The sequence below is a fragment of the Poecilia mexicana genome, unplaced genomic scaffold (genome assembly GCF_051168715.1).
Source record: "Poecilia mexicana isolate PSO_F unplaced genomic scaffold, ASM5116871v1 scaffold_3, whole genome shotgun sequence".
Taxonomy (NCBI): domain Eukaryota; kingdom Metazoa; phylum Chordata; class Actinopteri; order Cyprinodontiformes; family Poeciliidae; genus Poecilia; species Poecilia mexicana.
In genome coordinates, this window is record NW_028263372.1 from 28,884,624 (window position 1) to 28,911,229 (window position 26,606).

General features: G+C 38.9%; 1 protein-coding gene across 1 annotated transcript in view; it reads right to left on the reverse strand.

The window, feature by feature from the left end:
- Positions 1-3,205: 3,205 nt before the first annotated feature.
- Positions 3,206-26,606, reverse strand: part of wtip (WT1 interacting protein) — a 28,498-nt gene continuing 5,097 nt past the window's right edge. Inside the window, exons 2-8 of the mRNA XM_015002846.2 lie at positions 21,571-21,672; positions 10,844-10,911; positions 9,643-9,705; positions 9,000-9,130; positions 8,765-8,816; positions 8,268-8,336; positions 3,206-6,518 (exon numbers count right to left, since the gene is read on the reverse strand). Of these exons, the coding sequence (XP_014858332.2) occupies positions 6,366-6,518; positions 8,268-8,336; positions 8,765-8,816; positions 9,000-9,130; positions 9,643-9,705; positions 10,844-10,911; positions 21,571-21,672 (638 nt within the window). The 3' untranslated portion in view covers positions 3,206-6,365. The remainder of the gene's footprint in view (positions 6,519-8,267; positions 8,337-8,764; positions 8,817-8,999; positions 9,131-9,642; positions 9,706-10,843; positions 10,912-21,570; positions 21,673-26,606) is intronic.

Genomic DNA, 26,606 nt, shown 5'->3' on the forward strand with positions numbered 1-26,606 from the left:
AGCCATTTGTTTGTTAGATACTTAATGACACATATTTACCGTGTTTGATGTTTGTTGTAAATGACGTATACTCACAAAGAACAAGGTAATTAGACCGATTTTGTCGTTTATAGAATGTTCAGAAATTACAGCGGCTGTAATGCACCAAGGCAAAGGTAAACAAAGGTAAAACAAACCTGAATAGGTGATCAACTCTAAACCACTCGCACCGTTTTTACTCTCCGTCTCTCTTTGTCATTTAAGCACACCCGTTGCCATGGCGCTCCGCAAGCCGACCAGATATTACGTTAAAAACATAACATTCTGTCCGATATTAGGTTTTCAGGCTTGAAAAGGGAGCCAAATTGATATTTATTTTGCGATCATTAATGAGCCTCTCATGAACACAGCGGTGGTTGATTAGTTAATTTTAAACTCCTCTGCTCGTTATTTTGGTAATGGAACCGAAACGCACAGAACTGCGCAACAACACCTTGTTGAAACAATAATCACTGAGATTATTATTGTTGTTGGGTCATTAACTTGAACACGTTTTGTTGATTTTTTGGTTGTTCTTTAATAAAGTTAGGAACGTTTTAAGCGAGTCAGAGGAAGCAGAGCTGGTCTCAGCGTCCTGGCAGCGTTCAGTTTGTCACCTACCGCCGAGATCGACTCAAAACCTTCCGCAATCGACATATTGCAGTCCTGCTCTAGCAAAGCACGAAGAGTTCAGAAACAATATGAAATGGGAAAAAAAAGTTATTTATTAACCGATTAAGTTGTGTTTTACATTGTTCTTGAAAAACTAATCACTCACTGCTGCACAGTGAACCCGTTGATTTTCTACAGCTGACAGCCGCTCCCCTCTCTTGCAGGTGCTGCGTACCTCCGCTAAATCTTTTACGGGTACGCAGTACCCTGCCGTACCCCCCTACTTTCACCCCTGCTCAGTACGACTCCAAAGGGTGCCGAAACAGCAAAAGCAATTTGTTTTGGACGATCTGTTTTCTCCACTTGTGGAAATGTGATTTTTTCTTTTTATTATTATTATTATTATTATTATTATTATTATTATTATTATTATTATTATTATTATCTGGTTTTAATTATGTTTTATGGGACTGTTTAAATGGGGTCACTTTTGTCACAGTTGCATAACCTGATATTTTTGGTTTTGAAATCTTCATGGCGATGCACATCAGTTATGATAATTTGGTTAACTGGAGTTTTGTTTTGGTAATTTTGCATCTTTCTGTAACCACGTCATGTGTCCTTGCACAGTGTAGAAGGATATTTAATGTTAATTTCTAGTCTTTTTGGCTTTTTTCCTGTTTTTTAAAAATCTGCTTCTTTTTGGGATATATTCTATAAAGAAGAGACCAGATTAGTGACCCCACCACCCTTGAGACCTTAAGCCTTAGCCTGATTGATATACTAGCATTACAAGTGTTTGGTGTCTTTCCTGTTTTTTATATCTAACATTGGGAAGAGCATTCCTGATATCAGCCTTCTTCATGCCCCAGTTAGCCCAAACTTTGTACAATACTGCACCACAGGGGTGCAGTCTCTCATTTATCTCAACAGTCCAGCGCTTGCATTCATTTTGGCAAATCAAAATAAATCTACCCATTCAGTGGCAGCATTTTTTATTATTCTTCTGCTCAAGTTGTCATTGGACAAATGTATGTAGATGTGCACCGATCGGTTGGCCACTGTGGAAAAGATGTGTGAAAATACTTAAACTAAAATCCTTTTGTTTCTGCAGCACTGCAATCTCACACTGACAAAAGTGGAAAAAAGACAAATCTTTAGTTTGATCATTTTTATTCACTTATATATATATATATATATATATATATTTAAAAAAAAATAATGTTAAGAACTTACTAATTATAATCCCTGCTGCTAATACTTTGAACAACCACAGGCCATCACTTAATACTTTTATATTTTACAAGATTGGAGTGTACAGAGATGGAGCTGAACAATATTTCTAGGTTCTTCCGAGTCCTTATTCTCTTTTCTTCATCAAGCACAAGTTTTCTTTATTTAGATCTGGAGACAGAAGATTGTTGATTCTCTATCTGGGAAACTTTGCTCAATTTAGATGTTTTGGATTATTACAAATGATGAAAAAATAGCAAAGGTGATCCATTTTCTTATTTAAAACATATTGCAATGTACTCTTAGAAAGTTTTTGTGGAATTTGAAAACCAAAGAGCCCCACAGCACCATAGTTCCTCCACTATGCCTAACAGTAGCACATTTCTTTTCAGCAAATTACACTTTCTTTGTTTGGAGACCGACACACCTAAAGTGTTTACTATTAAAAACCTCAATGGAGATTTTGTTGTACATCTAAGGTACATTTTTAAGTTGACTTTAGAATTTTTTTGAACTCTTCTACTCTGAAAAAGTTGTACATAGCTTTCACTTGTGTTTCCAGGAATGTCTTTGCAGGGTTTACAGCACCAAGGGAACTGCAGTTACTGTGAGTCTTGATCTTTTTGGTGCATCGTGTTTATAAATATTATGTTCAATCCAATTTGGGTTAAGTTCAAATTTTTAAAATCATCTGTCGGTTTTATATATTTTGAATTTTCTCGATTCTTTGAACATAAGTCAGCAGGACTGGATCCCAGGAGAAACTCTTCATCACACACCGCTATGACTGAATGCATGGGTCAAATTAGATTTGCCCTTGAATTGAGCAAAACTGCCATTCTCAACATATTTAATTAAACTAACTTTGCTGTGTGGGAGTCTTTCCAACTGAGGTCTTTAGTTGCAGTTGCAGATTTGACTCAAAAACTATTATATTATTTAATTGCTTGTGCTGCACTGCTATTATCTAAAGGATAAATAAACACTATCCTACTGGAAGATGATGCAAAAACATCAATAATAGAGGCCAGCAATGTTACAGAAGCTCAGAAATAGGCAACGATTGTGTACTAAATTAATATTTCCCCTTAATAATATTGCATGGGAACATGGGCTGGTTGGTAACGTGGAAAACCTTGTTTTGGCTTGTGAAACCCAAACCGTTCTCGACTCATAGCCTTTCCCTACGCTTCATATTTGTGAGATTTGTCAAAAACTTTGAATTAATTCAATCACGCTGCCGTTGACGGAGAAATTCCCAAAGTTTTTGAACTAGGACTCCTTCTCTTTGCAATCCAACTTGCTTCTTGAATCAATGCAGATGAGAAGAAAAAAACAACACTTTTTACAGTTAGCTACAAAACCACTTTATTGAAAAAGCAGATTATGTCATCTACAGTTAAATGATACGTCCTGATTTTAATACATTAAATAACTTTAGACCTTTTCATGTTTAGATAAATAAATCTAGTCTCCTTTTTTGTTTAAATGAACCATCTAGGTAATCAAAACACTGAGCATTACAAAACAACGTGACAGGTGTGGAGATGTGCTTGATGGAACTAACAGTAGAAGTCATCTCTCTTTCCAAGTGATTTATTTATTTTTTGATAGGAAACAAAATAAAAATAAAAAACTAGCCTCTTTATGAAATACAAATCAAAGTATTATTTTAAAAAAGTAAATTAAGACATCTTTCAAGGGGATACAATCGGGTTTTGTTAAGTTTTTCTTGGGCGATATTAGATTAATTCATAGAATGCCTCAGTCTCCAAGTACAGCACACGTTACTTGAGCCTTGCAGGAAAGGTGAGGTTGATCATACAGTTTGCAGTCATTTTCTTCTCTGCTTTTACAAAACACTATACATTACATTCACATGATGACCCCTGCCTTCACTCTCTGTTTTGAACACATTCAGTAGTATTTATTCACAACTGAGTGTATTACAGCATTACAGTACGGGTCAGTGTATGCACAAAATGGTTGGTGAGATTTTTTTTTTTTCCCCCGCTCTAGCCACAACCTCAGATGGGTGACGGATGTGCTACAGAGAAAATCGGATGCATCGGTTCCAGCATCTTTTAATGTCATCATCAGATTTTAACAGAGATAATCGGGGTCATCCTGCTGGTTGCTGCGCTGCCCTGCAAACACAGTGAGGTGCATGTGCCAGGGGCCTGCCACTAGTACACATATACTCTCTCTCACTATCACACACACACATACACATACACACACACAGATAGATATTTTAATCAGCTGCTTTTATAAGCACAAACCGTTGAGGTTCATCTGCAAAAATGTACAGAAACTCAACTGTTTGCTTTATAGTAAGCAATTTTGAATTCTGGTTTCAAACCATTAACATCCAAGGAATGTTTAAACGAGAATCGGTACAAGCAGAAATAAAAAGAATGTTTCAAAACTCAGGGATATGTGAAAGAAACAGTTTAACATTGAGTGATTTTTATATTTTTAGTCTAATGTCTTCCTATGGACTCACACACACACACGCACACGCACACACACACACACGCACACACACTCAGACACATAAGTGCATGTGATTGCGAGAACACACACACACGAGCAACGGTGGGTGGGGATCCCTTAAAAAAGCACATAGGTGGGACCAGCAGCTCCATGCTTTCAAGTATCCCCTCTTCCCACATAACACATTAGCAGACTCTGTGCAGAACACAATGGGACATATGAGTGCATCTCAGTAAATTAGACTATCATTAAAAGGTTTATTTACTTCAGTAAAAAAAAGTGTTGCAAACCCCCCCCCAAAAAAAAACTCATATGTAGAGTAATTGCAAAAAGAATGGCATAATTTTGGGGACTCCAATTATAGTTATTACAAAATAACCACACTTCTTTCTTTCACTCAACTTTCCATTAATATGTTTCCAAAATCCAATTTTCATAAGTAACATAAAAATGTTTTGAGAAAGTGATTTTTTTTGACTGTAATATCTAAGAATATTACTGGAAAGTTAAGTGGGAGGAAAATACCTCAACTCTCCTCATTGAAGCATTAATTCATGCAAGTATTGAGAGTATATACTGCACCATACAGTACAAGCACATACTTCTTAGTAGTCTGACATTTCTACAATGTAAATCTTTTTTCAATCGGTGCTAAATATTAATTGAACTGAATTTTGTTCAGCTACAAGCCATTATCCAAATTAAAACAGTAGTTGCATATCTAAACAAAATTTCTGAAATAAATTTACATTTTCATAATGTTCTAATGTATTGAGATACACTTATGTGGACAATAGTGGACAAGTGAAGCTTGCTCATAGTCATGGATGATGTAATTATATGACAAAATAAGAGTGTCTGGAAATAAATGTGGAAGGAAAAAACATTTTTTAAGTGAGCATGCAGTTTGTTTTATCCAACTTTAAGCAGCTACGCTAGATTTGATTAAAAAAAAGAATTCTGGAAATTTCCAGCTCTTTGTTGAATATTTGGGTGGAACAGTTGTTTTGAGTCAGTTCCTGGATTTAAGTTTCGAATGTTTAAAATTACTATTTGGAGTATGCAAACATCAGCTTGGCAGGGATGAATTTGCTTAAAAATAACAAATTTGTAACAAAATGAACTGTGTCTATGTGCTTAAAATAGAATAAAAGAACTGCATGCAAAAACTACAAGACCCACATCTGCTTCCTGTGGATCTCTGACCCTCTGACAGACATGAAGCGACTCTAGGGGAGAGAGAATGCAACAGACCCAAAAGCTGCAGAGGCTTCAGTTACACCTCCAATTATGTCACGCTCACAGATACACATACATAAAAAAATACAATCTACATCTAGGATCTTATGTGGAAAACGTCTGCGAAATATATATTCATATATAAAAAGACGACCTATGTGCATCTAAAGTTTTCTCTCTGTCCATAATATAATCATTAATTAAGACACTGCTTGTGAATCTCTCGAGGTGTCATCTTGGACATCTTCTTGGAATGTCAGTCGGTTTCTCTGGGCTTGTGGTGCTACTGTGACGTCGACGACACGGTGCAGAGTCGTTTGTTTTTCTTCACAGCCCTGCGTCATGATGCTGGGGGTCCTTTGCATAGCCTTTTGCAGGGCTCTGTTTCAGTGTTGAAAGCTGCACGGAGAGAGAAAACGCTCTGAAGGCACTGCCCATTCGGCCCGGCCAACGCCGGATCCTCGTTCTCTCAGCTGTGACAGCGCCGCAGTGAAGCTCTTCAGTCAAAACACAAGAAATCCAGGAACTGCTTCCTTAACAAGGTGAAAACGTCAAAGGCTGGTTTTAGTAGGGGCCCTCTGGGTGAGTCTGGTTTTGGATTATGCACCCAAATGATTAGGAGAAAGGGAGGAATGGAGACCCTTTCTGTAGCTGGGGGTGCAGCGCCTGGAATCATGACCGTGGCTGCTGGAGGAGTGGGCGACCATCCCTCTTCACCCCGCTGCTGGTGTCCTGGATCATCTCGAAGGTGGAGCTGGGTCTCCTTCCTACAATTCAGTCACATGGAGGGGGTAGTTCGGGGGCGGGTGGGCGGGCAGCTTTGACTGGAGTCGTTGGATGTGGCAGTTGTGGCAGAGAAGGTGGCCTTCAAGTGGATAACAGCGGTGGCCTTCCTCATCGTTCAGCTGAAGACCACAATCCTGACGAAAACATAAAAGTGTCACAGAGATGGTCAAGATTCAGATCGATATTTAGCTTCTGGTGCAAGAATTGACACACTACACTGTGTTACAACCAAAGACTGATGAATTATTTTATGTGCTTTTGTCTTTACTGAGTCAATGCTTTGTAGAACCGCCGATATGATGTTAACAGCTTTGCAATGCTAAAAAACAAAATCTTTTTCACAATATAGCTCAAGTTCAGTTCGGTTTCCTTAAAGAGCTCATTGTATAATTTAGACAGAATGACTCATGACTTCCTTTTTAATCATTCTCGCATTGAAACCAGAGTGATAAAGTTCTCAACTAATAATTGCCCTACAACATGGGGTGGGGATCTGCCCCCCTGGGAGACCACTGAACAACCAGCAGGAATCACATAAACCTGCGATTCACACCTGGACAAAAAGAGCTGAATGCATAAACTGTTAGTGCAAGTTAACTTTTAATGAGTGAATCATAATCTACCCCGTGTTAAATGTAAAATGAATGATGAAGCTACCCTGTTTTTTCTAATGTGTAATAAATTTACTGAGTTCAGAAGTGAACTTCAGCCTCTTCCTGCAAGACTCGGTTGAATGATTAACCTCTGCTTACATTGTGACCTTTTCCCAGAATGTCAGCCATTCAGAAACATTAGCAAGTCTTACCCTGCTGTTTCTGCTGATTATTATTGCATAAATGAAATGTAACTTCTCTGAATATGATCACAGCAAGGAGGTGTGAAATTTTCCTGAGGAAAGTTTTGTTTTTCACATCATTCTTGAATGTTTATTATGCTAAATTGACATTTTGTGCAATTTTATAATTCCACTTGGGTCTTGGCTGTTTCCAAAAACAGTCTAAGCACTTAAAGCTAACCAGACGATTTAATGTCTATAAGTTAATGTTTTTTGGTGTATGGAAAACAAACTGTTTCAAAAACCTCTCAGTTGTTGAGCCACAATCAACGGGAACTTCCCTGTTACCTAGCAACCTGTCACCTAGCAACTCAAACAGAGCTCCAGCACTTTCATTTAGCTGGTTTTACCACTGAATGTGCTGCACAATGGCTACTGGAAAAGACACATGTTTTGTTGTTGACTTACTATCTAGAAACCATTCTTGTTGGTTGTGCAAGAGGCTCCACTTCTGCTTTTTAAAAATGTAAGGTTTATAATTATCTGTTTGCAGCAGTTTGTATTCTAAAAGGAGCTCAAAATAGGTAGAAACTAAAAATCTCTATCTAATGATTTTGTGCAACAAAATGTAATGAACATGTTTTCTTGTAGTCCATAGCCCTGTCCTAGCCTGTTCTAGAAGCATAATAAGTCACCTTTAAATTACGAAAGGAAATGGCATAAAGGTGGAAGATAAGTGAGGTTTCACAACAAGCCCCCAGCTGAGAATGAAGCACTGGGCTGGAATGTGCTCAGTCAGTGAGTCACAATGTTCAACTGCATCCTTGGGTTAGTGTCCACAGCCGTGATTCATTCTCACTGGTGCAAAAGTCTAGTCTCACTTGTCTGAGAACGTGCAGTTCTCAGACAGGTTCACAGCGCTGACTGAGAGGATGCGAAAATGCGCCAACACTTTGCCAGCCAGAGTGGCATGGCTGTTTATTTGTAGTCTCATTCATTGATTCAGAGGAGCTGAATCATACACAATGATGCTAAATTCATCACCAGTCCAAACAAGAGTATCACAGACTGGTCTTACTACTGCGTGTGAATGAACGCTGTGTCTCACCTCACAGTGGTAACACTCCACATGGTAGTCCTTGTCCATAGAAACAACCCGGATGGTCTCTTCAGAACCCTGCGAGAACAGACTCATAGTTAGGCCTTTCCTTCACACCAGACTGCTGTTCTATTAAAGTGACAGACAAGGGATGCCTAACAGCTGCAGAAAAATTTAAAAAACACATGCTGCTGTCTTCAATCTGATGTAAACTAAAACATCACCTTCTGCTCCGATAAACTTAAGTCTCTACTGTCCTTGTAATAACTGAAAACTTCATACTAATGCAATTATTTACATTTTTCTGTTTGAGTTCTTCAAAATCTGTGTTTTTGTAAAAGATAAATAAAAATCTCCAAAGCTCAATGCAGCAAAGAGTAGCGTGTTGGACTCGCCAAGTTTTTATTTTGCAGGTTTTGTAAGTAAAGTACAAAACCTGTAAACCAGAGGTGAACTCATCAGAACTGTAGTGATAATTTAAAACATGAGATAATTTAGCTTTGTACCTGCGCAGGAAGGATGGGCTGGTTGCACGAAGCACACTTCGGCGCAAAAACCCTGCGTTGGAAAAAGACCAGAAATTACAACACGAGTTTCATAAGTGAACATGTGTTGATCGCTTAATCTGTCGCTGTCCTTAATTGCTGCCATGATGCCAGTGGTGCAAATCAACGCTAACAGAACACCTTGTTAGCAATAATAACATTGTCTAACTGCAGCGGATGGTGACGTTTTCCTCACGTGTGGTAGTCTTTGACACAGTAGATGTTGTTTTCCACGTCTACGGTGAAAGGCACTCCATCTAACCCTTCTTTACACACAACGCAGCGGAAGCAGCCCGGATGGTAGGACTTTCCCAGCGCCTGGAGTATCTGAGCAAGCACACAAGCAAGAACAAGCAAAGAAGAAAAAACACTCGTACTTAATACTTTCTTCCTATTAGTAGGAATAGGTACAGGGTGTGGTATGCATTTTATTTACTAGTTAGAAAACTTTCAACTTCAAGTTGGTTCCATTGAAATTAATTTATTGTTATCAGCATAATGGTTTTAACCAAAAATTCACCAGACACAGACAAACACTTGCAGTTTTATACATTTTATATTGAAAGAAATCAATTTAGAAAAGATTTTTCTTTGGAAAACATTTGCACATGGCTTTATATTTTGGTCTGTCTGATTATGTGATTTTAAATATTAAATAATCGATCAGTTACTGAGTACTCGAGTATCTTTTTTACCAAATACTTTTTTACTCTCTTGAGTCATTTCTTGGATGTCTACTTCTTACTTTTAATGCAGTTAAAATATGTTGCGGTACTTTTACTTGGGCACAATTTCTGGATACCCACATCTGTTCTTAAAACAATGGAGAAAGTTCTTACCATCTCCATGATGAGGTGACCACACACAAAGCACTTCTCTGCTGTCTGCTGGAAACCAGAGTACTGTGGGGAAAGACGAAGTGCACAATTTATTTCCTTCAGTTCAGACACTTTAATAGATTTTACGCCAAACTATTGGCACCTAATACTGATTAACAGGAAAACTGATTATTCTCAGAGTCGCCTATAGAGGGCGCTCCTGCGCTCTTTCGTTCACACCAGGATGTCTTTGTCTCTCTGTTATCCTCCGTCTCTTTCTGGGACGTTTTCAGGCCCAGTTAATCAAATTTACTGTGTGTTGATAGGGTGAAATGTGTTTTATAGTTATAGTTATAAAAACCCTCTACATCTTGCTGCTCGTTCCGTCAGATAATAAAAGTGGCCATCTGCAGCACACAGCCTTCCCCCCAACCCCTCCTGGGTCACGACCTGATGACACTGAGGGCTCGGCAGAAGAGACGCAGCTACCAGGTGGAGGTGGGAGGTGTTGATGGGCCGCCCGCCCCCCTGCCCATTAACGCCTCTCCGAATCCACCATCTGCCACAAGAAGCCCCCCCATCCGCCTCCCCCCACCACCACCGCCACAGCCTGAAACACTCCCGCGGTGACGGGGCAGACCAGACAAGCCTCAGCCACAGGAAGGCGATTAGTCTTCATCCTGTCTTCTGGCCTCCAGCATCAGAGGGGTGGTGATGGTGCGGTGCAAAACAGGAATTTCAGTGTTTCCTAACATATCGGCGAGTTAATCTTTAAGGGGAAGCTGTCTATAAACAGGAAGCGCAGTCAGCAGCATGTGTTATGAGTTCGTCTAGATTACGAAGCTGTTTACAGGAACCAATCGGGAGCTTCAACGTTCTCCTCTGCTTCACTTTGGTAACTAAGGTGTTTCATTGTTTCAGTTGCGTTGACGCGAAAGTTTTAAACAAAAGTAACTTCGGGCACCACAAACTCTGGGCCTGCCCAGCTAATCTGAAGCAGATGAGACCAGAAGTTGTTCAACACTCCTCCCGCACCTCTAAAACTGTCTGTGTGTGCAGCAAGAACGAGCACATGAGGGAAATTTGGTTGAAATGAGTCTAAATTGAGGGGGAGGTGCTGGAGTTCTAATTACAGCACTTAAACGGTTTGTTTCTGCACCTTCTGTCGCCTCCCCGTGATCACTAAAGGAAAATCCATAAACATGAATGAGCAGGGACTCACCAGGAAGTCCTCCTCACAGTACACCTTCCCGTTGACGTTGTAGAAGGCCTTCCCTCGTAGCCTCCTCCCTGGAAGAAATCACAAAGGAAGTCTGTTAGTAGGAGCACTTAAGTGGCATGCCGCTGCAATAATTATTGTAGTCTTATATAATTAAAAAAGCCACGAAAGATTTCAGGCTGAAGTTGTTTTAGACAGCTCATTAAGGAGGAAGGATTGCAGGAAAATCAATGCAATTGACTGAGTTTCCTTCAGCCTACATCTTTTTCACTAATGGACACAATAAACAATTTGGTTGTGTTACACATAGGGCTGAATTGGAATGTATGTAATTGAATTGATCGGATTGACTGGATATTTCTGTAATAACGTGGATCAGTTTGTCTTGCAAACTGCTTTGAGATGATCCAATATGACACACTGAACAGAATTTAATAAAAAATAATTAAATCCTTCTGGTTGTTCAGAAAGTTATCGATACTGCTGATAAAATACTCTGAATCTTGTAAATATACAAACCAAACAGGTCACCACAACACCATGAAGCAACAGACATTGGATCTTATTTCACAGCTGTATTTAATGCCTAAAAAAGACTTTTATTCATTTCCAAACGGCGTCGGAAATGTTGCTAGTTGTAAGTAAGTCTGGATGTGTGCCACAATACGTCTCACTGCCTGTGTCTCCGTGGACTTGCCCGCAGCAGGTCGGCACAGAGCAGATGGCTGGGGGGAAATTGGTCATTTTAAGTGTTCGTCTACTTACTGCAACCATTGATCCCGACTCAACTCCATTCACACGGCATTTACACAATCAATAAGCCCTGCTGCTTTCCAAAGGTCGTGCTGTATCTGCCTGCTTATGTACACAACTGCCAGAAATACCAGCAACAATTGACACTATAAGGATGAACAGGAGTTGAAAACTATGACTATGTTAAAAATCCATTTTAAGCTGCTGTTTTCAACCTATGTGCAAGAAATATGAATCACCTCTTTGGTATTTTAAAACGACAATCAAGTCGCGGTTGGTGGTACTGGGCTTGTGCCAGTGTGAAGGCTGAATTCCTCTGGTCCAGCTTTCATTCACCAGAATCCAAGTTTGAATCCAGTCAGAAAAGGAAAAAAAAATTCTGCTGCACGCTGGCTTCTGCAGCCCCCCGCCACGCATCTCACACAGCCTGTCCATTCAAATTCACGTACCGGCGGCCGTGTTTCTGTGGCAGCACGATGACTTCATCCAGAAGCAGGGCAGACGAAACCCACGGATCTCATAAATCTGACTGGATTAGTCAGATTTAATTGTATTCCAGAGTCACCACTGGGTTTATTGGTCTCCCAGCATGGTCACCCCCTTCGTTTTTACAATGACATTTATGCAATCGCTGTATTTCAAATGCACGCCCAGTGTCAAAATGCTGGGAAATGGCGAGGCGGTAACGGACGTATAACCGGCCGGGGATGCACAGGAACGCCGTCCACACAACAGGTGAGATTTTTAAGACTCTTAGGCTTACTTTTACTTTTTTTAAATCACACTTTGGGGAGCAAGATGAAAAGCGGAGTGAGAAGTCGGTTTGGTCTGTGGCCTCTGCTCTGCAGTTTGGGGTCTGGAAGGTGAATACAAAGCCCCCAGTTCTGATGACTATGTGGAGCGCTGCTAGGGGAGCGGGCCGACTGAGCAAACGGGGACATTCTTTCTGTCTGAGGTCACTAGCTGGTCCCATTCATCCCCCCCCTGCACTTCTCCAGCACCCGCTCCCTGCCCGCTTCCCTAACTGAGAATAACGGAGAAAAAGGAGGGGGTGGAGGGCTCCGTGCCTTCTTCTCCCCCCATCGCTGTGGCCTTTTGTCACCAGACAGCGCAGCAGAGAGGCCGAACATCCTCAGTGTTGCAGGGGATACTAAAACTATCAGCTCTGTTTAGAATTTACAATTTATTTGGAGTCTTCTGGGAGCTTGATTTAAGAACTAAGCCCCTCTTACTGCTTAATGCAATTGGTTTTATTTCTGGATTAAACATCCAAGTTGAAACGGTGCTTGCGTTAAAATTGACTTTTGGTTTAATTAGTAAAACCAGTTTCTACATGGACAGATGGATGGAACAGGCTACAAGGTGTGGAAATACAAAATTAATTTTCTGTATTAATCCAGACCTGGAAGAAACTTTAGACTTTTCCAGATGGTGCAAGAATCCTGTGAGTGGCTGGTTAACATTTGAACCTCCCATCAGATCACCTGCTATATTCAACGGTGACATAAATATATGAGCCGTTATCTCCTCTCATCAGGCGTCCTCACGCTGAGGTGGCAGTGTGCTTGTTCAGTCCTGAATCCCAACATGCTCTCTTATTGATGCTGGTTGCATGGAATATTGGATCATTCAGAAAACAGGCCTCATTCTGCTAATGCACTCATTTTGCTGTTGCCATGGATATCAGCTTTCATAGTATAAAAGTGAACTGATGTGTCATCATGGTGGAGGTATTATTTGACTGAAACGTCCTCAGGTGCAGATTCCGCAGCTGACAATGTCTACACGCAGTCAGTTTTTTTTTTTTTTCCAGGTATGGACTTTCTACCCTTATATTCTGGAGTCAGGTTTTATTTTTTTTCCTTTTTATTGAATTCAAGTCTGAACGTTTTATGAATCTACAGGTGTGATTCATGAATTTGCAAGACGGTTTTCCAGCAGCACTGAAACCGTTTTAGGTAAATTAACGTGAAACTAACAAAATGTGAACAAAAATGTCAAAATTCGCTTTGGGGTTACTTACACTTACACTGATTTTAAAATAACCCACATACTTAAACGTTTGAGAAAACAGCAGGAACGGAAGGAACAACAGGAGCTCATTGATGAAGGAAACTGGCCTGGCAGAGAAAACAGACCACAGAGAAAAAGACAATGGGAGAAACAGGAGGAGGTAAGAGAACTCACTGGCTTTTAAGCTACTGGAAATGTGAATAAAAAGTGACAGGAGAACCAGGTGTGACTAATCAGGAAAATGCAGCACGGTGAGGCAAGGACCCCAGCAGGGAGGCTGACTAATAACCACACAAATTAATAACAAGGGAGCTAAGCAACACGACAGAATAAAACCCAAACATACACCACATACCTACACTGGAATGAGAATCTAAACCAAAAGCAGGAATGAACCGATACGGAAAACCATTGATAATTTAATAGTAATTCATGCTCAATGCTCCAGGCACTCCTCCTCCTTCACTGTTACTGTCAGATGGAGCAACATTGTAGCTGAAACATTTATTGTTAGCTTGTATTTCTCTGGGCTTCTGACTAAACAGAACCGAAAACGCTGATTCAGATGTTGGAAATTTCAAGTCTCATTCCAACATGCAGCATTTGTCAACTTCCTCGACGTCATGCGCCCGGTGATGTGCTTCGACATGAGATGGATGTTTTTCCTCTGAGGAGGAATTTGTTGCAGGGTAGTTTTGTTCTTGAGAAAGGCTATATTTTCTATTTTATTAACTGAAAAATCTGAAAGTTGTGGATGCAGCGACTGTGCAGTTAACGGCTGAAAACGTGCAATCATACCTCTGACTGTGAAATCACGTTGATGAGCAAGAAAATATGTTAAGAGGCTCTGAGCATTCAGATGCAGTGTATGGCAGCCTGCATTCACACTGACACAGCTCCAGTCACTTGACGCATATGAAAAAAATCTAACAAATGTTTTCATTTATCTAAAAGCTTTACATCAACATATTTATGATAGTGCAGTCTTTCTGGTTGCTCCATATCTCAACTGAGGAAGTAATGCTTTTAGGTCCATTTTCTTCACAGATTTTGCACACTGCAAAAGCACAAATCTAGATTATTTGGTTTAGTTTCTAGTGCCATAATTTTAGTACACTTTAAATACGATACAGCTAACATACAAGAACTTTTCAGCAAGAAATAGGAGCTTGATTTAAGTCAGTAATTTCTTAATATTGGTGAAAATGTACTAGTTATTAGTTAAATGATCTGCCAGTGGAACAAGGCATTTTTCAAATATTATAAGTTAAAATGTCTTTTTCCACTGGCAGATTGTTTCACATCAATATTAAGGAATTACCGACTTAACACAAGCTCCTGTTTCTTTTTGAAAAGTTACTAGTAAGTTAGTTTTGTCTTATTTTAAGCGTACTAATATATTTGCACTAGAAACTGGACCAAAAATACTTGGAAACATTTTGTATTTCTGCAGTGCGTTCACAAGCCGAACGGCACCAAATACCTCCAGCCAGCATTTTGTATCGGCTTGTTGTTCCTCACTGTGCCTCGATTTAGCAACCACTGCTGGAATGTTTCACAATGTTAGGCGATGTTGGAGTTGCAACTTTAACAAAAGCAACTGTTAAAATCAGTTTGAACAATTTATTTCATTACTGAAATCATTTGCAAAAATATCAGGCACATAACACTGGACAAGGATAAGACTATCTGTGACATCCCTCCACTGTTTATTGCAGCTAGACACATTCCTTTTTTAACCACCAGTTTTCAGCCAATGGTATTTCTTTGGGGGTTTTTTTACACAATCTGGGCAGCTTGCACACTGGCCTACTAATTTAGACTTGTCAGCCTGTTTATTAGAGGCCAGAGGAAAATGGGCAGACTGGTTCAAGATGACAGAAGCTCAACGCGTCTTCAGACAGCTAGAAACAGGAAACTGAGATTAGGGTTGGGCATTTACCGTATCGTTTATCATTTATCGTGAGAAACCTCTTATCATGATAAGAATTTTGATTTATTGTTGCCTTGTTAAATTTCAATTAATGATGTTAAGTAAGAAACAAAACTGACAGTATTATCAAAAAACAAAGTTTTTAAAAAATATTTCCTCCATTGTCAGTTCCATAAGTGCATCAATAAATATCAGTACATTTGAAAATATGATTAAATGCAATTTCTGCATGCAGCTTAGTGATATAAATCACACTTCTTTAAATAAGTGGCATCCTGAAGATGCCTGCTTTTAAAGAACAGTGTTTGCAAATACTTTTTTAAAAAGAAATAATGTTCATCATTATCACAAAAGTACCACAAAATATCTCAATAAAGTTCCAACTCTGTGTTGCCCACCCCTAACTGAGGTTCCAGTTCACATAGCCTCACCAAAATTGGGCGGTAACAGATTTGTAAAACCTGATCCAATGAGTCTTCAGTTTTAGCTGTGACATTTAGATGTTTTAGGCTCAGATTTGGTGTAAAAACAAAAAAAAAATCCCCTGAAAACATGGATTCATCTTCTTTGTGATAATGGTACTCTCCAAATTCACAACACTTTCCGAACGCAGTGGAATGGAGGGGAGCCGACAAAATACAGTATTCTGATATCAAAAGTGAAGTTTTCAGCAGCTGTAAGGTGAAAATCCTAATAATTAACACAAATAGAGGCTTACAAAACATCAGCTTTTGTGCCATTAGAATGTGTTAGATGATTTGAGTTACAGAAGTGAATAAGCTTTTTTCAACACTGATTACTAGCTGCTGTGACTCCTTTTGAGCATATGGGATTTAAATTTGACAACTACAAAATGCATATGAGCGTTGTTAATGTCATACAAACTCCAAATTTAGCAGAGGAAGTTCCAGTTGTTGGTTTTTCTAATGCACCAAAGGGGCCGTGGAGGAGAGGATTAATGAGAGCGTCTTCACTTTCCACCTCTCTGCATTTGGGGTTTGAAAACAGATTTTTTTTTTTTTTTTTTGCTTTGAAGTCAATATTTTACCAAAGGCTCTAGTTTACCTATTTTCAACTGATCTGGTCTGCTGCTTCTACAAAACATATTTAAAATTGATTTTGCATACCTTATCGAACCGAATCGACTTCAGACTAAAAAAAAAGATGTAAATGAGACTAAAGATCTAAAAGATATAAACGATTTATTTAAATTTACCACTTTGGCTTAAACTAGATGGAGCAAACATTGTTTGTATTACAAGTCTTTGCTCCTGTACATGGCATTTCTCACACCTCCCAGTCTTCAGGTTATTATTTTACCCACAAGCCCAAACAAAGCATAAAGGTTACAAAGAGGGTGTCAAAAACACACCATTTCTCCCGGCTCGTTAGCCACAGCTCACCGACCGTTCGCTCTGCTAATGAGAACGTCTACCCGTTTCCAGCAAGCGACAGACTTTTTCGAACAGCATTTATGTATTTAAAACTGTAACTGAGAGTAATTCATTGCTTCAGGATGTAAACATGCTGGATGAGTTTTAAAACAAATCAATCTTCCACTTCTCAGATTTAATCGGACTGGTGAAAGTTACAGTTCGACACCCGAGTCCTCCTCACTCTGACACAGAAATGAGTAACTGTGAGCTGTCCAGGTGATGCTAACTGGCTAACGAGGAGAAGTGGAGCGAGTGAGCAACGTGTGTGTCATCATCCTGGTCAAGTTTTATGTCTTTTGCAACTTCTAACAGAATTTCTTTCTACAAATCCTTTCGCTCCATCCATCTTCCTATCAGCTCTGAGCAGATGCAGAAAACAAAAACAACTCCGCAGTATGATGCTGCCACCACCATGTTTCAACACTTCACAGAAGGGGTTGGTGTGAACTGCTGCTAAATTTGACATTTTGCATGTGATGCCACATGTTTCTGTGTTCCGATTTGTCGTGCGCCACTAAAAGATTTCATCTTCTTATGAAGATGTGGAAAAGTTCAAGAGGTGTAAATACTTTTGTGACTCTCAAACTTCCCTGACAACCCAGACTTCCTCCACATCATGTCTTTGTACCACACTCTTCCTTCTTCTAGCTCAATTTTTCCAGTAGAAATTTAGATTTTCTAAACTGAATTGCTTTGATGAAGCAGGTAAGGTGCTGACCAAGGTTGTTTTAATTAACTAAAACAAAATAATGAAACGAAATTGAGAAAGCATTTTTGTTAACTGAAATAAATAAAATCGTAATTAATGGGGAAAATTTAAAACTAAATGGTACTATATTGTGAATTTATAAAACTACTTAAAACATACTGAAATTACAACTGTGACATCTTTTGTTTTTGTGGTTATGAATCTATTTCAATGAATGAACTGAAGTGAAATGATTTTTTTCCCCACACAAGCAGTTTACGTCAAATTACGGTCCTCCATACTCCTGGTGGTGACACTTATGTTAGATTACACTAAATTGAATACATTTTTTGAAAATTGTATCTTCTGTTGGGCAATCGATGTATATATAATCACAATACAATACTCTGACCATTCTGAAGCTAAAAACTAAAGCTAGCACTATGCCTAAGAAAAACTAAACAATATTTAACTTATAACTGATCAAAACTAGCAAACACACTCAAAAAATGAATTAAAACTAACTGAATTAGACAAACAACAAGTCAAATAAAACTAAAATATAATACTAATAATACTACTACTTCTACTACTACTACTACTACTAATAATAATAATAATAATAACAATAACAATAATAATAAACTATTAGAATCCTTGTACTGACTACACGTAACTATTCACACAACCCCACTTCTAAAAAAGGTAAACTATCGCTCTGGGACTTCAGATAAAAGTGTGCAACTCCAAGACAAAATGACCGGCCCCAAGCAACATATTTACTGTGATGCCTGAAAGACAGAAATCAGTGTTCAACAGACCCAAAACAACTTCCTCTTTTGTACGTGTGGCAGAGCAAGCACACAATCATTCTGGCTTGCGTGTGTCGTTTAAAGTGAGTCCATAGCAGGCCTGCCCTCTCTGATAAGCAGGCCTGGTACACTTTGTGACTCTGCGTGTGTGTGTGTGTGTGCGTGTGTGTGTGTGTGTGTGTGTGTAGGTGTGTGTGTGGGTGTGTGTGTGTGTGATTGAGGTCCTCCAGGGATGGCTGGCTGGCTGGCTGGCTGAAGTGGTGGTGGGGAGGGTTGCATTCTTGGCCATCTCATGAAAAAAGGGTGCAACCATGGGAGTAAGCCAAGAGGAGGGCTCAATTATGCATGGTTAAACAAAGCCCAAGGCTACCAGAGAGCAATGTCTCAGCAAACTCGGCCTCACTGTGGAGTTCCAGACTCCAAGAGGACTTCTGCACAAAAAAAAAAAAAAAAAAAGAAACCAAAAAACTAACTGAAGACATGAGAACGCAGCTCCTCATAAATCACTGGAGTGTGTTATGACAACTGCAGGCACTTTGAAACTAAACTTCTCAGAGGCCTGCAAAACACTGCGTAAAAAGAAAACATTGCCATTTACAAGAGGTCAACTGATAGATTATGTCGTTTACGTTACCAATAAACTATCCTGAGAGGTGGGTTAGCCTGCTAAGCGACTTGGATCCCCGAAAATGACCTGCTGATGAATCGTGGAAATGATTCCTCTGATAAACCTCTCAGGTCTCTGTTTTGTGTCTAAATCCAGATACGTCTAACACAGTTAACACTTTCAGTCTAGATCGGGTTCAAAGACCTAATGTCACGATTTCTTTGTTCAATCGTTGAAAGATGACCTCGAAGCAAACTGTAAAAGTATCATAAGGCCGATTAAAACAGCTTCCAACCGGACCCGAGGCTTGTTTTCCACAGAATACCTCGCAACCTCAGCAACTAGACACTCGGCATCTGGCCCCTCTTTCATTCGACACACAATAAATCGGAAACTATGTGGCTTTGGTTACATGTAAATTATAGCAGTTCTTCCAGAGCCCAAGGGGTCGAGGTGAAGGATCAGTATACATGCTGCACATAAGAATGGATCCAAGCTGAAAGGCTCGCTTTAACCATCTTCCTCTTGTTTCCACGGGAAACAGGAGAGGTGGTCCAGAGTTGGGTGACAGGGGCGTCCAAAAAAAAAAAGAAACGATGCACAAACACAACCCTTACTGTACTTTGTGGAGAAAGAGAAAAATAACGAAACAATTTATTTCATCGCTCCATTACATTTCTTAGGCATAAGATAGTTTTGATGTAAACTGTGAAACCAGCTTATGATTTATTAATAAAGCAACACAAGCGGCATTATGTTTTATTTAAAAAAAAAAAGTGGAAGGGGTTGCTGTTTTTTCTGCTGCATTTTGCCAACTTCCCCTTTCTGGCGATATATATAGAAGATCAGTTACTCAACACTTCTGCTTTTCAGTGTTTTACATTTCATAACGCCCCAAACATCTTCACGCATCTAGGTTGGAAGAAAGCACGAGTGTGAAATGTGATTTAGGGTTTTGTTGCTGAAGTAGGAAAGAAAAAAGTTATTAAAGGGATGACTGTACTAGAAATAAAACTTATTGCTGTTGTTCATCCTTAGAGGCTGAACAAATTACACTGCCATCCACATTTACTCGAGGCCATGCAGTTAGTTATTTAAGTTAATGTGTTTGTGCAGAAATTATTAATTAGTAATTATTTTCTCCACCTTTTTCCTCTGGAGTACAAATATGATGTGATACAGTGCTCTTCAAAGTGGAAAAGACAAGAGAACACACCTCTTATATTTAAAAGTCATTTAGTTTACAAAATAAAGTTTAAAACACCTGGAAAGGTGATAAATATGGCTCACCACCTGTAAATGCTGTTAGTATTAATATTCACCATCAGGTTAATAGACACGCACGTTCTATCAGGACAAAAGTAAACAATAGAGTTGCTTAACCTCTACTGAGACTTTACCTTGAAATTTGCTTAGAGGAAACAAAAATGCTGCTTATTTTGCTAAATTTTTAACTTTGCCCTTATAAAAAGCCTAATGGCTCATCTTTAACTTTATTTTGCATGCATGAAAGCAGTAAAAGATTTCTCTGGATTCATTATAGGATGTAATAATACATAGTATAAAAGACGAAATTCCTAGATTTTATGCAATAAAAAATTGTTATTTGTGCTTCCTTTCAAACAGTCGCAGAGAAGTGAATCCAATCCAACGTCACATCTGAGAGCCCCGTGTCTCTCTCACTGTCAATAGGATCAAAAATGCCAAACTTGATGTTCAAAAGCAGTGACAACAGAAAGCCTCTGCAGTGGCTTGAATACAAAGTCAGCCACTTCTTTTTCTACAAGACACTGTAGATTGCTCACCCTCTGGAAAGAAATACTGTTTTTATTATTTGATTACAATTTGCTATGAATATTCCTTAATTTTGTAAAAAAAAAAATAAAAAAAAACCTGATATAAACAAGTTAAATATCAATTTCTAGTCTGCAGTCTTATTTCAAATAAATTTCCTAAATACCTTTGTGGAGCCACTTTTTCTGTGGCTTCTGTGGTGCATATTTGTAAAGCGTTTCATATATCATGGTGATACATAATATTTTATATCCTGTAGTAAATCTCGGCGATGAATCAAAAATTAACCGACACCAAAACTTATGATGATCAATATTGATGTCATTGTACTCGTGTCAGTATTTTTGACATTTTAAAAAGATGAAATAAAAAGTTGTTTTTGTCTCTTTTGGTTGACATGCTTCATCTGAAGTTCCAAAATCGTCTCTCGGAAATTGCTTTTCATTTTGTTCGCAGAGCGTTATCCGCCTGCCGAACTCGAACTATTTCGACGGAGCTCTGTGCAAAGTGTTGTCTGATTGGCCAGAAGTTTGTATGACGCATACTGAATCTGAACCTTTTGGATTCAGTAGCTCTTACCAACTACAGGTGCATATTTTCTTCATTTATTTGCAAACGGTGTAGTTTTAAAGTCCATTAAAGCGTCAATAAAATAATCACAAGAAAGTTTAGCTATGATACAGGTGTTACTCACCACATGAGCAGCAGGTGAAGCAGTTGGTGTGGTAGAGGTTCCCCATGGCCTGGCATGCCTGGCTGGCCCCGTACACTCCCTTCCCACATTTCACGCAGATACCTGTCACAGACAATGGCTCCGTTATTGTCTGTTATGCACATTCTCAGAAAAAGCAGCAGAATAAAGAGATTAAGCTTCATAAGACAGCAAAATGCAGTGCAGCTGTCACAATGCAGACATGAAGAAGAATTTCTGGATGTGCAACAATGTCATCCCCGACTCCTTTCTTGTTAAGACAATGGGAAGATGTCTTTCTGCTCTGGCTTTATTTCTACTATTACAATTATTACTCAGCTTTCTGTGCTTCCGATTGGCTTTGAAGGCAAACAGAATTAGGAAATTCATAGGTTTGTCATTAAAACATACATTTTAACAAATTGTTTGGACACGCAGCTCTGCTGAAAAGGGGAGGGAGTGTGAATGTTAAATCAGAAGAAATATTTCATGAATAAGTTGAGACTGTGACTGTACAAGGCTCCCTTTTGTCATTTCCATGCATTACATCATACTGTTAGAAGGCAGACGACTTGACGAAAGCTGAAGATTATATAAAAAAAAAAGCCTTGAGAGGAAACGATGTGGATGGGAGACGCATTCCAAAAAGAAAAGGCTGGAAGACAATGTTCCTGTATTTTACTTTTTACAGGAAATGTCAAACTGATTAGCCAGAGAGTCATTTTTACCTTGAATTTCACAAAGAATTTATCTAAAAAATATTCAGCCTAGCACATCAAACATACCAAGTTAATCTAACTAAATCACAATCCTTTAAATCTAAAGACACTAATGTGTATATTGACAACAGAATATATTTAAAAAGTTGATATTAAAGCAATTATATAAAAAAGGGAAACATACTTTCCTTACAAACTGAGTGAAAACTTGTATACGTATTGCTTAACCCTGAGTTAATTTCCTCCAGAAATTAGATTACAAAAGAACAAAAAAAGACTTTTTTTTTCACACCAAAATGTTAAGTAAAAGAACTCACATTTAACCCAAAGCATATTAATGGAAAGTTGAGTGGAAGGTAAAAATATGGTGGACTAATTTCAGATCTTATGTTTAAGTCACATTGACTAGAACAAATTCCTCAGAAAATCCCTTTTGATTTTCAAAATTTACACAAAAAAATACATTGTTCTATGTGTAATTAATCCATATAAGTATTTCTTTTAAACGATTAAATTAAATAAATAAACATTTCAAAAATGTATTGAGATGCATCTACATCTAATTACACAGATGTCCGTGCATACAGGTGTTTTTGCCAGACACTGGGTGATGCTCTGCTGAACCCACAGACAAAAACCACCCACCGTCCTCCACCAAGTAACCGGCTCCACAAACTACTGTCATCTTCAGTTAGCAAACAAGAAAGCAGTGTCTCACACGGTTTGATGGACAGCAGCAGCAGAAGCTTAACGATCTAAAATCTCTCCAACACAAGACAACCTTCATTGAGGTCACATTCCTCAGCGAGTGCAGGGTCAGAGCCTTGATGGGGTGAGTCTTGGGTCAGAGTACCCACAGGATGCAACTTCGTACAAGATCCCACCAGGGGATCTGAACGCCAACACCCTCCTCCCCTCATGTGAGGAAATAAATACCTTCCTTTATCATTGAAATACAGATTTTTCCGAATGCATTTGAAGCATTTGTACGGTGCCAGTGGCAACGTTGTGGAGTTTGGTAATTATTTCGCAACAGTTCCAGTGAAAGTTGCGTTAAATTAAATGCAAAACAAACCTTAATTAAATTTTTTCATTACTTCGGCGAGCTGAAAACAGAGACATGGAAACGCTGTTGGAACATGTGTTTCCTGCTTTCATGTTTATACGAAATGAATAAATAACAGAAAGCACCAAACATTCAATACAACAGTCTACTTGTTGTGTGCAGTATCTGAGGGAAGTAGTATCATATGTGTACAAACAAAAAGATGATGTTTCGACCACGCAAGCACCAAAGAGTTTGCATCTGGGTGAACTGACTGACCTCGCAAACCAATTACACTAAACTGAAGCTGACACTGGCCAAATTAACACTCCTTCCTCCAATTCATTGCTTTTCCCATCTGGCTTCAAAAAGTAAAACAGCACCAAACACAGACCTTTTAAATACAGATTACCAAAGGGTTGGATTACGTCACAATAACAACAATAGCCAGAAGATCATATGCACTCATCATCAATTTGGATGTCACTGATGCAGATTTTTGTAAGCATCAACAAGCTTCTATCATCATTTCTGTCTGGAAATTTGACCAGTCTTTGTACAAGAAATGATGAAGCTCATTTAACTTAGGTGGACCCTTATTTTTATTTTTTATTTTTTGTGTTGTCAATGGGCTTGAAGTCAGAAACTGGGTAGGCCATTTCTGTAAATCAGTTTTAAATCTGTTTGGGATTTTGTTCTGCTAACACCACACTGTTGCCCTCTAATAGAAGACACATCGGTTACAATGTTCAGTAATAACACCGTGTTAACCGTGAAGCACGGTGGTGGTGGTGTTAAAATCATGCTGTGGGTCTATTTTGGTGACATTGCTACAGAGCATTCAACAAGTGAGGAGACAAACTGACCAAATTCACATAAAATTAACGGCTCTAAGTTTGAAACTTCAACAAAAACGGATTTTCCAACAGGACAACGAACACAAATACATTCAAACTTGTGACTGAGTGGAAAAAGCAGGCAAATATGAATGATTCTGGAAGGGCCTTAATCTCAAACGCCTTGAAAATGTGAGTAGCACCATGCTTGGAAGCACCAAACACAGAGTTGCATGTTGTAACTCTTAGTTTAGACAATTATTGGTTGTGGAATTGAATTAATCACCCTGATTTTAGGCTTCCTTGTCACTGGCTGGTGTCTCTCAGGCCAAAAGTGTAAAGAAGGAAAATCAATGATTATCTGGATTATATCACATGCGAGTCAACAACGATCCCAAAATAAACTCAATGTGCTTTAGCCCCAATGTTTTATGTTATTATGCATATTTATGAATAGAGTTTTTGAATTTGCACATGATTAACGATTATTTTTCCATATATAAGTCTGAAAAGTGGGTTAGATGAGACGTTTATTCTTATTCCTCACATCTGACCAATTTCCTTTACAAGTCACCTAGTTAGCTAATAGATTCCACCTGTGTGTAACTTAATCTTACTATAAATATTTTGCTCTATGAAGGCCTCAGAGGTTTATTTGAGAACATTAGTGAACAAACCACATCACAAGCCAGGGAGCACAGCAGTCAGGTCAAGGATAAAGTTGTGGAGAAGATTAAAGCAGGCGAGGTTATCAAACAAAATCCCAAGCTTTGAACGTCTAACAGAGCTTTCCTAAATCCATCATCTAAAAATGGAAAGAGCATGTCACAGCTGTAAACGTTCCAAGACGTGACTGCCCACCTGAAATTACAGCTCAAGAGACGAGGAAGACTGAAAATATTAGTTATTTAGCATAAATCTGGCCACTTGTATGTTTCCCCAAGGTGAGATATGGAAGTGGCAGAATCATGTTATGTCTTAACATGACTAAATCATAACATGATTTAACAAGAGTTCAGTACAAAAGACTTGAGATTAAGAAATGAATTTATATTTCAGCAAGACAAAAAAAAACCTAAACAGACAACCAGAGAGCTATAACAAAATGGAGAAAATATACAACAGAAAATATATAAATGAATAAAAGTATATAGTTGCCAACATAATGACAAGAAAATAGATCTAAAAGTAAATTTGGTGTCAATTTGTTGTGGAATTTCAATGCGATTGTTCCATGAAAACAAAAGAAAGGCCTGCATTTGTTTTGTATCTATATTTAAAAACTTTCTATATCATTTTTAGCTATTTTGGAAAGTCCAAAGGACCACTTCTTGTCTCAGGTTGCAGACTTTTGGTTTAGATTAAAGCATATTCATGTTTTACAATGGCCCAGTCAAAGTCCAGACCTATATTTAGGCAAAACTTGAACATTGATACATGTAGACATTTCCAACCAGTCTAAGTGACAGCGTATGAACTTTAGTAGAAGACAAATCACCCAGAAGATTTACAGTCAGAACTGCAACAAAATGTTGTCCTACAAAGCACTGACTTGTGGGGTTAAAAACCATGAATTATTTCGCTTCCACTTCTCAATTACAGGCAGCTTTGAAGGCGTGGCGTGTCAAAATGTTGAAAAGTTCAAAGGGTATGCATACTTTCGCAAGGCACTGCATTAGAGATATGGATCCTATTATATCTTATTCTTTTGTATGGCTTCATTGCATGAATAATCCGTGGCAAATGATCTCCCGCCATGACTCTTTGGCTTTGACTCCAACAACTAGACAGAAGAGGATGATTTATTTACACAGCTCCATCGAATTACCTCCACATCTTTCTTCCATCTAGCTGAAGCTCTGCTGCTGCTGCTGCTGCTGCTGTTACTTAACAACCCCACACCATGTGCTAGCAAGACTTTTGAATTTTCACGCGTCAACTTGTAAACATTAACAGTAAACGTGATTTATTGTCCCACATGCAATAAATCCTGGAGCGTCTCTGAAGTGAGGATGTGGTTATGGTCTTACAGGACAGGGGCAAATCTCCCGAGCGCTCTTTGTTAGTCATTGGAAAACAGGATGCAGGATCTCTCGTGTGCCCATGTCAGAACATGTAGATTTGGCAGGGACCAGCATGCAGCGTGCACTCCATGGTTAAAAATAAAACACCATCACTTAACGCAACATACATTTGTGGCTTTCCCAGCCGTAATGTCTATGTTTCAGATGGCAGTCTGGCAGAAAGCACCCCTGCTCAACGCCAGCGCGTTATTCTTGTGAGAAAGCTTTATTGGTGTCAGATTCACATGCATTTGGTAGCTGAACCTTTCTGGGGGAGGGTAGGGGAGGGAAACATCACTGAAATCTAATACTGGAGATCAAACAGAGGAAACTCTTTCCAACGAACTGGATGTAATGACGGCACAGCTTGGGATTA